This window comes from Rhinatrema bivittatum, chromosome 9, assembly GCF_901001135.1.
Source record: "Rhinatrema bivittatum chromosome 9, aRhiBiv1.1, whole genome shotgun sequence".
Classification (NCBI taxonomy): Eukaryota; Metazoa; Chordata; class Amphibia; order Gymnophiona; family Rhinatrematidae; genus Rhinatrema; species Rhinatrema bivittatum.
In genome coordinates, this window is record NC_042623.1 from 186,065,801 (window position 1) to 186,077,983 (window position 12,183).

Consider the following 12,183-nt stretch of genomic DNA (forward strand, 5'->3'; position numbering starts at 1 on the left):
AATGGGATCAACTACCTTTAGATTTATGGAGCACAGAAGAGGCTCCTTATGGTAGAGCAAAAACAGCTCCGGCTTATCGAATTAAAACAGTACCATTTGAGCTGGGACCAAATGTGAGCCCTTATCCAGTAAAAGAAAAGTTAATGGAACCTACTATGAAACATATTGCTAGATTGTTAAAACATGGTATTATTGAAGAATCACAGTCACCCTATAATACTCCTTTATTCCCTGTGCCAAAAGGAGAAAATGATGTCAGAATTGTTCATGATTTACGTGCATTGAATGATATAGTGATTCCACAATATCCAGTTTGTGCTAATCCTCTGACATTATTACAAACACAGCCCATATATAAGTTCAACTCTGTCATTGATTTATCTAATGCATTCTTTGCAATTCCTCTACATACTGCTTCTCGTGATCTAACATCTTTTGTATTAGGCACAAAAGCTTATCGATGGGCACGCATGCCCCAAGGTTTTACAGATAGCCCGACTGTATTTTCAAAACAATTGAACAAGGATCTAGAGCAGTTCAGAAGTATTTTACCTAAATCAGTATCTTTATTTACATATGTTGATGACATATTGCTTTCTGCTGAAACTAAAATAGAATGTTGTGAATGGACATTTAAATTATTACAAAGGCTTGGTGAGGCAGGATATAAATGTAATCAACAGAAATGTGTATTAGCTAAGACTCAAGTAAATTTTCTAGGTCAAATAATATCCTCAGCTACTAAACACATAACAAAGGACCTATTGTTAGAACTACAGAAACAGGAGTTTCCCCAGAATTTAAAGCAATTACGAGGTTTATTGGGAACTTTTAATTACTGTCGACAATGGATACCAAGTTATTCAGCGCGCATTTCTCCTCTACTGAGGCACTTACAGGTACCGGCTGGTACTGTTTCTAATGCGCAAATAAAATTGACTGAAGATGACGAAATGGTAATACAAGATGTATTACAGACTTTACTACAGGCTGAACCCTTAGGTACTGTAGACCCCAGGCTGAAAGTGCATATATGGGTCCGAGACATGGGAAACACATGGGCTGCTTTTGTAAATCAAGAAGATACACCGAAACAAGCAGTGGCATTTCTATCTGGATCCTATAGTCCAGTAGAAATGGCTCTACCTGAAATTCCAAAGTTATTAACTGCTATTGTCGCCGCTATTGGTAAATGGCGAGCTATGATGCCATATAGCTCGTTAATTTTACACTGCGCTCATTCAATACATCATTTGCTAACGACTAGTCAGGCTGCATTGACAGCAACCAGATTTGGTAAATATCAAACAATATTGACTGGCCAAGATATAGTAACAGCACCTCTCACGAAAGCTCAGAATAAGTTATTAGATTGTTTTTTTCCTAGTAATGTACAGAGACAAATTGAAAGAAAAGACATCCCGGACCTTTTACTGACCCAGTTTGATCCCCTTGACAAGGGACTAATATGGTTTACAGATGGGGCACAGAAAGACCAGCAAGCAGCGTTTGCAGCATTAAGTGTTACACCCAGTTTAGATATTATTACCAAAATACAGTATCAAACAGGGAAAGGTGTAACAGCACAAGAAGCTGAACTCCTTGCTGTAATAGCAGCTTTGAAATCTTCAGGAATGAAAGAGCACTGCACAATCTATACTGATAGTTCATATGTAGTCAGTTCTCTACAATACCATTTATTGAAATGGAAAAGAAGGGGAATGATTACTGCCACGGGTCAGCCCTTACAACATATCAACAACTGGAAACAAATACTGAATTTATTATCAAAAAGGGAAGGGGTTGGTTCTAAAACTGCTATAGTATGGACGCCAGCACATACTGGACACATGAGCTTTGAGGCACAAGGAAATGACCTAGCAGATAAAGCTGCTGCAGAAGTGCTTACCGTGAAACTAATGACTATGCAAACACGGTTTAGCTCAGAATTAATGCATACTCCATATCCCATGCCACTTGACATATTCCATGAACAACCTAGTGGTGAGGAATTACAGAAATGGGTGACAATTGGATGTTATAAAAAAGGGAAAGAATGGCTCCACCCTAATGGAAAAAAATGTTTGACAACATCAGAAGTGTTGCGATACTTCTTTGCATGGCATGCAACCATGCATCTGTCTGCCACTGCATTATTAGCAGGCATACAAAGTAATCATTGGAACCAGAATCTTTATGCTTTAGCTGTACAGATAATTCATAACTGTTTAGTCTGTTCTACTCATATAGCTCGTCGAGGCCCAGCTGTGAGTCCTGGGAACTTGCCTATCCCCCAGGGACCAGGTTTGGAATGGCACATTGATTACACTGATATGATTGAAGCAGTTAAAGGAAAACGGTATGTATTGGTATGGGTGGATAGCTTTTCACATTGGATAGAAGCTTTCCCATGTACAAAAGAAACAGCTCATGTAGTTATTGATACCTTTTTACATAGAATTTTACCAGCCCATGGATGTCCGATCAAAATTGTATCTGATAATGGGACACACTTTAATAATCAAATTATGAATGAATTACAAGAGATCTGTAATATTATCCATCGACGTGTGTCAGTCTATAAGCCAACCTCGAATGGTTTGGTAGAACGATATAACGGAATATTGAAAACCAAATTGAGGGTATTGCTAGCAGCATTAAATAAAAACAAAACAAACAAATTATATACCTGGTTGGATGTATTACCATTGGCCTTAATGAATATACGGAATACGCCAGGTACAATCCATGAGATTACTCCATTTCAATTACAGACAGGACGGATTATGAATCCGGTGAGAATAAGACAAACTGATACTCAAGTAGAGTATTGGAAAAAAGTTCAGCCCCTAGTAGCCATGGCAGCAGATCTAATACAGACTGAATCGAAAAAGGTTCCTAAACAATCTTTTTGCGCTTCCTTTTCAGTAGGTGATCAAGTACTACGAAAGAATTACACCCACAAGACTTGGAAGGATCCGATATACGTTGGACCTTTCACTATCACAGACCTCAGCCATACTGCTGCTAAACTATCTGAACATTCCACTTGGGTACATTTGTCGGATATACGGACATTTAATCCGATACTATAATTGGACTGTTGCATTATCTTTTCTCTCTGAAGTAGACTGACGACTGCAGGAAATGAAAATGTTATGTTTACTAACCTGTTTATATGTACTAACGTATACATGGCCACTTGTTACTTCTTTCCCTCTCCAACAGGCCCCTGTTTCAGGATTAACAAATTTGTGGGTACAGACAATACAAGAATTAGTAAAGGCTCTTCCAGCAGATATTACGGATTGTATCGTCTGCACTCCACATCAAAAAGCCCATTCACATGTCCCAGCCATTTCCTTTCCAGTTCCATTACACCATATTTTAGGATTTAAAGATAATGGACAACACAATATGACCATAGATCCATTAGCAGGACAAACATGGACACAATATTTGGGTAATGCCAAACCTCCCCCACTTACAGCCGATTTACCAAAAAATGGTTTTCTTTGCCTTAGTAATGTTACTTCCCCGAACCCTATTCCTTGCAACTATACTTACTCCACATACAATACAACATGGATTATTCGTAAGGGAACCATCTTACCCAGCACCCCTTTCACTGACATTGTAATAAGCTGTAATTGCACATTTTCACATATTACTGCATCTCCTCCACCAGGTTGCCTCCCATGTATAGCAAATCTGTCCAAGATTGTACATGTAGCCACCGACACCCAATACATACGCACTTTCAATTCCACATACACTGTCTGTCCACGTCTGTGTGACCTCTTCAACATAGCAGACAATAACTGTTCATCTGAAAATGACTTATCTTTGGTTCCTTGTAGTGTATTAGGAAAATATAAATCTCCTTTTGTTTATGGTCCTTATGACAATAGCAATGATACCGTAATACAAAACTTTGCAAATCTTTATGTTGGACATTATTGGTTGTGTGATGGAATAGTCTTCCTCAAACTCCCTACATACTATGAATTTTGTGTGTTAGTTACATTTAACTATTTTTCTCGAATTATTCCATTAAATCACCCTATGCATACCCGCTCCCGAAGGAGTGTTCCCTCAGCTGTCCCTGAAGATCAAGCAATCCAACTCTCATTGGATTATATTAACTCCACCTACCCTTTAACTAAAACTAGATTAGATGCATTAAGCTATACCTCATGGTTACCATTTGCCCAACCTGCAGTTGCAGCTGAATTGGGAATGGCCATTCGGCGACTACAATCTGTCCTCCATGTAGTCACGCATGAATTAGAGATTGCCCTTAAAGCCCTTCAAGACACGGTAGATGAATTAACTACTGTTTCTACATATAATCGACACGGTCTGGACTATATATTGGCTGCCCAAGGCGGATTGTGTACAGTACTTAATAGCTCTGAATGTTGTACAGTAGTGGTTAATCGCTCTCATATAGTTTACAACGCAATGCAAAAGATACAAGAACTGGCTAGACTTCAAGTTAGCGATTTTGAGGGAGGAATCTCAGTAACTTGGTGGGATTCCATAACCTCCTGGTTTTCTAACTTATCTAGTCATTTGAAGGGGATAGTAGGAGTTTTTCTTGGATTACTAGTTTTAGGTATAATGTTATGTTTTTGTATTCCATGTATTTGTTCAGTATTACAATATTGTCGACCAAAGATGCCAACACCAAAACCAGTAACCAATATGATAGCGTATAGCAATATAAACTTGAGAACTACTAGAATGATCCAAACCACAATCAGTACAGATGATAGCTGGGAAACGGAAAGTGAGAGCAGTTAAAAGGGAGGTCCTAGGGAGGTGTCCACAGATACGAAGAAGAAAACCCTAGTCTCTATGCTGTTCCCCTGTGTGAAGAATGAAGACACCTAATGTGAGCCAGAGTCAATCTGGCTCAAGGGAGGATTGTAGAACATACTGATGGAAAAAATACCAGAGGCCTCAAAATGAATTAAGGCTCTGAAGAAAGAAGAAGAAGCTATGGTGAACTATGGCCTAGTTTTGCAAAGCAACATATGAACTATGGCCTAGTTTTGCAAAGTAACACACATTAGCAGAATCCAGGTGAAACGTCAACAAGTGAGTCACAGGATGGGCATGAGATAACAAGATGAAGGATCGGAGAAAGGGTATCTGTAAAGATAACAGATCTGAAAAAGGGTATCTGTGAAGAAAGTTTGTGCATATGAAGTAAGATAAGATCAAACGGGAACAAAGAGTAGCTGCACTTAGCAGCAAGGTTAACTGAAATCTTGTGGTTTGGAACAAATAGTAGTTATCAATTAGCTTACAGAAAATGTATATAAAAAGAGCTTGCAAAAAGAAAAAAACAAGCAAATGTTCCAGACCATAGATGTGCTATGTACATTTTGTAAGTATACCTTTTGCTTCCTAAGTATACCATTGCTTATACTCAGTATAATAAATATATTATTGTGTGATTTAAGACTTGGTCAGAATTGTTATTACAAACAGGGTCCATCAGGCTGACCAAGTCAGACACCACAGTCTGCAAATAATTAAATCTGGGTAGCAAGCTCCAGTCTTTGGGGACATCAGTCCCACTCAGGTTTTCAGGGCACCCCCTAATGAATATGCATGAGATAGATTTGCTTACGGTTGAAGCAGCATGCATGCAAATCTATCTGGCTCATATTCACGAGAGGTATCCTGAAACCCCGAGCAGATTGATGTCTATCAGGACCTAGTCCTCCACTTGTGTATGCTGTGGACTCTGATTATACAGAATTATAACGTTAAACGAACACTGGACACTTTTACTGACAAAAAGAGATTTGTGAGCAGTAATTAGAAATGGGTGGGGGCAGGGAAGGAAGCTGTCGGCACTGTATTGCAGATGCCCTGTGTTTCTCTCGGACTTCCTCTGCATCACCAGGACAGGGAATGGTGTTTAGGAATTTCAGAAGAGGCCTCTCTGTGGTACATCTCTCGTTGTCATTCAACCTGAGCCAGCTCTGCTATGGAAGTAAACTCACAGCACAGTGATGTTGCTATTGGTATAGAAAGCCTTCACTGGCAAAGTCCCCATGGTCACAGCAACCTGGAAAGAAAAGAGGGTGATGATGATGATGATGATGATACGGCAGTAATGTCACCTAGTTACCCTATAAACTGGACGAGCTGCCAGGATGTGAGGTGGAAATCTTCCCTCTTATGGTTGTCATTTAATACCAGATACTAATATACACCGAAGAAATGAATTTTACTGCTTACATTACTGGAGTCACCCTAGACGCAGCACTGACCGTACAGAGCCAAACAGCAGCAGTGACAAAGAAAGCCTTCTAGTGCCTCCAAATGGTGAAACAACTACAGCCAAACTTCAAAATAGTCCTAAAAGGTACGGTGCTTCCACACTTAAAGGTGAATGATTTTTAAAAAGCCCGACGCACAGCAAAACCAGGAGATAATGCGTATATGTCGCGCTGACACGTGCTGAGCGGATTTTAAAAACCTGCACTCAGGCCAGCAACAACAACAAGTCACCCTGCTCCTTATAGCACTCTGACCGAATAGAATAAAGTCCAGAGCCTTCAGAGGTGTAGCACTAGGACCTATCCAATGCACTTCTTACTCATTTCCTCCCTACCTACAAGGAATCAATGACTACTGAGGCATCCAATGCCAACTAAAAACAAAGCTATTCATCCAACAGACGGACGGTTTCAGCAACCTATAACCCTGATCAGTTAATCATAAAGAAACTCTCTGGGGCTCCAAGAACCCTCAAAGATTAGGAAACAAAGTGATCCAAGAATTTCAACTATATAAAGACCTTAACACATTATACATTATACTGCATTCAAATTTGCCAGTAATGTACTGTCCCTTACAACCTCACTATAGTCCACTCTATAATGTAATGCCCCTTATCTTCTGACCTAATCGACCTCAGCTGCATGATACATAAGAACATAAAACTTGCCACACTGGGTTAGAGCAAAGCTCCATCCAGCCCAGCATCCTCTTTCCAGCAGTGGTCAATCCAGGTCACAAGTACCTGGCAGCATCCCAAGGGGTAGACAGATTCCAAGCTGCTTATCCCAAGAATAAGCAGGGGATTTCTGCAAATCCACCTTAATAATGGTTAATGGACTTTTCCTTCAGGAACTTGTCTAAAACTTTTTTAAATGCAGTCGTAGTAATAGCTTTCATCACATCCTCCGGCAGTGAATTCCAGAGCTTATTGGGGCAGATTTTAAAACCTGCGCGCGGGCGCAAATTTGTTCGCACAACCCGGCGCAAACAAATCTATGCCCAATTTTATAACCTGCGCGCGCTGCTGCGCGCATGTTTTAAAATCCAGGGTCGGCGCGCGCAAGGGGTGCACAATTGTGCAACTTGCACACGCCGAGCCACACAGACCTCAGAGGGAACTTTTCTACCGCTCCCCCCACCTTCCCCTCCCTTCCCCTATCTAACCCACCCCTCAGCCCTAACTAGATCCCCCCTACCTTTGTTTCATAAATTACGCCTGCCCGAGGTAGGTGTAACTTGCGCGCGCTGGCGCACCATCCCCCTGCACAGGCTGCTGTGCTGGAGGACTCGTGACCGCCCCTGAACCTCCGCCACGCGCCGGACCCGCCCCCATCCTGCCCCTTTTTCGAAGTCCCAGGACATACTCGCGCTGCCGAGCCTATGCAAGATAGGCTTGGCACGCGCAGGGGCAGCTTTTCAGGGGTTACGCGCGTTGAGTAAAAAAAATATTTTCTCTATTAGTTTTAAATGTATCATCTAGAAACTTCATTGTGTATCCCCCTAATATTTGTACTTTTGAGTGAACAATCAGTTAAAGTTTACTCGTTCCACTCCACTCGTTATTTTATACACCTCTATCATTTCTCCCCTCAGACGTCTCTTCTTCAAGCTGAAGAGTCCCAACCTCTTTAGCCTTTCTTCATAGGGGAATTGTTCCATCCCCTTTATCATCTTGGTCTCCCTTCTCTGTTCCTTTTCTAATTCTGCTCTATCTTTCTTGAGATGTGGTGACCAGAACTGCACACAATACTCAGGACAAGGTTGCACCATAGAGTGATACAGAGGCATTATGATATTCTCTGTTTTATTCTCCATTCCTTTCCTAATAATGCCCAGCATTCTGTTTGTGTATGATATATGAACACAAGATGAGGATACACCATGGAGTGATACAGAGGCATTATGATATTCTCTGTTTTATTCTCCATTCCTTTCCTAATAATCCTTAGCATTCTGTGTGTGTATGATATATGAACACAAGATGAGGATGCACCATGGAGTGATACAGAGGCATTATGATATTCTCTGTTTTATTCTCCATTCCTTTCCTAATAATCCCCAGCATTCTGTTTGTGTATGATATATGAACACAAGATGAGGATACACCATGGAGTGATACAGAGGCATTATGATATTCTCTGTTTTATTCTCCATTCCTTTCCTAATAATCCTTAGCATTCTGTGTGTGTATGATATATGAACACAAGATGAGGATGCACCATGGAGTGATACAGAGGCATTATGATATTCTCTGTTTTATTCTCCATTCCTTTCCTAATAATCCTTAGCATTCTGTGTGTGTATGATATATGAACACAAGATGAGGATGCACCATGGAGTGATACAGAGGCATTATGATATTCTCTGTTTTATTCTCCATTCCTTTCCTAATAATCCCCAGCATTCTGTTTGTGTATGATATATGAACACAAGATGAGGATACACCATGGAGTGATACAGAGGCATTATGATATTCTCTGTTTTATTCTCCATTCCTTTCCTAATAATCCCTAGCATTCTATTTGCTTTCTTGGCTGCTGCTGCACACTGAGCAGAAGATTTCAATGTATTTTCAACGTTGACTCCTAGATCCTTTCCCTGAGTGATGACTCCTAATGTAGAACCTTGCATTTTGTAGCTATAATTTTGGTTTCTCTTCCCTAAATGCATCACTTTGCCCTTGTTCACATTAAAGTTTGCCATTTGCATGTCCAGTCTTCCCAGTTTTGCAAGGTCTTTTGCAATTTCTCACAATCCTCATGTGATTTAACAACTTTGAATAATTTGGTGTCATTGGCAAATTTGATCAACTCATTGTTCAAATCTCTAGGGCATTTATAAATATATTAGAAAGCAGTGGTCCCAGAACAGATCTCTGGGGCACTCCACTATTCACCTTTCTTCACTGGGAAAATTTACCATTTAGCCCCTACTTCTCTGTTTTTTATCTTTTAACCAGTTCTCAATCCACAACAGGACACTGCCTCCCTAACCTTTACCTACTCAGCCCCACTGTAATCTGCTTTGTAATGTAATACCTTGGAATGCAATGCGCCCTACGCTCTGACCTAATCAACCTCACTTTCATCTGCCTTGAAGCGGCTGACAAGCCACAAAATACAGAACAGAAATATTAAATTAAACTTACAAAGGAATCTACATCTTCTGTTCTGTTGACAAGATTTTCCGTTGAGTTAAATATTAATTTAATGGTCCTTCTTGGGAGATCTATGGGTATAAGAAATATAAACATATTAATGTCATGGGGGGGGTCATTTACCATATTTTATTGTGGGAGGAGCAAAATATCACAGGGGCTTTTCCCCGCGATATTTGACACCCCCCCCCCAGTAAAATATTGTGGCGGCTTCTCCGCGATATAGTTTTTGCGGAAAAGTACAACGAGAAAATATTTAGTGGGGAAAGAGGCAAAAATGTGCAATGACAGCCACTATGATATTAAAAGGGCCATGTGACCCGGAGAAAGCCCCCCCCCCCCCCCACCAATATGACAAAATTCTCCCCGTTATTATGTATAGACCGCCGCCACCTGTTGAGGTGGAATAAAAGTTTCAAAAATGCCCTGAACTGTTGTGCAGCGATGCTCCACCTCCTTTACAAACCTTTTTGTATTGAAAACATTTGACCCCCATCAAAGACCCCCCCCGATCCAAATGCACCTGCACCCCTCCCCCCCCCCCCCAGTAGCCGCCCCCATCCATCTCCTTATAGAGCACCTATGCCCTGGTAGTCTAATGGCCCCCCCTAAAATAAAATATAGACCCTGGTGGTCTAGTGGCCTACCCCCTCCCCTGGACCCTCCCTTACCTGACGAAAGTGATCCTGGTGGTCCAGTGGTGGCCTGGGACTGCCGGGATCCTATCATGTGATGGGGCAAAGGCCCGGCGATAGTCATTTTGCAAAATGGCTGCCACTGGGCCGGGAGCCTTGGGGGCACTCTGGGCCACCCCTGGACCACCAATACATGTTTTTGAAGTGAGGGGGGGCCACTAGACTACCTGAGACTTTTAGTGAGGAAGGGGGAGGGTCCCGGGCTGGGTCTTGCCACTGGACCATCAGGGTAATTTTGTTCAAGTAGGGAGGACTCGGTGAGGGGGGGGGTTGGTTGGGGGGTTCATTGCGGGGGGGTGGTCTTACCTAAAGGGGGTTTGGAACCAGGGGAGGAGGTTTGGAAATGGGGGAGGGTGTTCTTGGGTGGAAGTGGAGAGGTTTGGAAAGGGGGTGGTCCATCGCCGTGTGACAAAAATATTCTTTTTTTTTTTTTTTACATTTTTTCCCCTTCGGTGTTGCCTCCACAGTCAGTGGGCAGTGGGTGGGGTTCTTATCAGATGCCCAGTGGGGGGATTTGTTATGGTTTGGCGTGGGGCATTTGGGGCTATTATTAGCCCTTTAGTTTGCAGCAGGGAGGCATCAGGATGTGTGCTAGCATCCTGACGCCTCCATGAAAAGTGATCCACAGCCCATGAGTCGTAGCTCTCTTTTCTTGCCAGCAGTATTATTATTTGATTTGCATAGGATGACTTATGGATCAGCTGCTTTACATGGCCTTTGAACATTTTAAGCATGCAAAGCAGCTCATCTAAATAGAGGGCAGCTCTTCAGGCAAAAGCAGCCTAGTGGTTAGAGCAGGGGGCCACGAGCCAGGGAAAACCAGAGTTCAAATCCCACTGCTGCTCCTTGTGACCTTGGGCAACTCGCTTTACCCTCCATTGCCTCAGGTACAAAAGTAGATTGTAAGCCCTGTGGGGATAGGGAAATACCAATAGTACCTGAATGTAATCTGCTTTGATGTAGCCTTTGAAGTGCCGAAAATCGGAATATAAAAATCTACATAAATAAGGGATGGTTGCGATTTGGGTAGATCCCACATTATACCCTTATCGCTGCTTAGTAAATGACCCCCCCATAATTAGAAGCAGATAAGCAAGCTGAGAATGTCTGAATAAATTACAACAGTAGTGGGCATTAATCATCTTTAGACATTGCCACTGGTATTCACAGCGCTGCTCAGGAGAGAAGGAGCCTGAATAAACCACGCACGTACATCACAGGCTGCAGATCCCTTGCCTGAAGAGCTTATTTCTCAGGTGAGAGGTGTCACAATGGATGAGAGCGAGGGACTGGAAATAAAGGCCCAGCACAGAGTCTATGACCGGCATGGGACATGGAAGTCTTGGTAGCCACCAGGGACCCGCACAGCTTACCAGCAGTGAGCACGGCTTCGCAAAGTCAACTCTGAAGCAGCATCTGAGGCCAGAGAGCAAGAGCCGGGCAAACAGAGAGAGAGAGAGAGAGAGGAGACGAGCTCCTGAACTATGGGAAGAGAGAGAGGCGGGAGGGGCGGCTGAAGAGGGGGTGAGAGGTCAATCGAGACAAGGAACGATAATACAAAATACATACATTTTCTGAGCATGTGGCTTAAAAATAATTGTAAATAAATAAATAAACGAGAGGAAGGACCTACCACTCAAAGGCTCTGGCATGAAATCATTCCCGGCCAGCACGCAGTTCTTATCGCTGAAGGCAGGGGGGCACTTACAGCTGGGTGTGCAGTCGGAGGCTGCGAGGCTGCAGGTCCCGCCGTTGCTGCAGTAATTGGTTGGGCACGTCACGGTGCCGCAGGCGGGTCTACTACAAGACATCCCATTCCCTACAAAGGCATTTGGGAAAACAGGGCCCGTGATGAGTGTCTCAGCAGTGGCGAGCGGCGATTCTGTCTCATTGCTCCAGGCCCCTCTCCCCCTCCCACATGCGCCGCGCTCACCTGCCCTCCCCCCCCCTGCTCTCCAGAGTTTCACTCCCTCAACCCCCCCCCTTCCCTAAGCACAAAAGATACATGGAACCCCTATGGCATTAGGC

At 42.7% G+C, this 12,183-nt stretch overlaps 1 protein-coding gene across 1 annotated transcript in view; it reads right to left on the reverse strand.

Moving 5' to 3' along the window:
* The window catches only part of MUC4 (mucin 4, cell surface associated), a 102,025-nt gene that overhangs the window by 30,744 nt on the left and 59,098 nt on the right, over positions 1 to 12,183 (reverse strand). The window contains exons 21-23 of the mRNA XM_029616199.1: positions 11,789 to 11,974; positions 9,452 to 9,531; positions 6,021 to 6,085 (exon numbers count right to left, since the gene is read on the reverse strand). Coding sequence (XP_029472059.1) covers positions 6,021 to 6,085; positions 9,452 to 9,531; positions 11,789 to 11,974 — 331 coding nt within the window. The remainder of the gene's footprint in view (positions 1 to 6,020; positions 6,086 to 9,451; positions 9,532 to 11,788; positions 11,975 to 12,183) is intronic.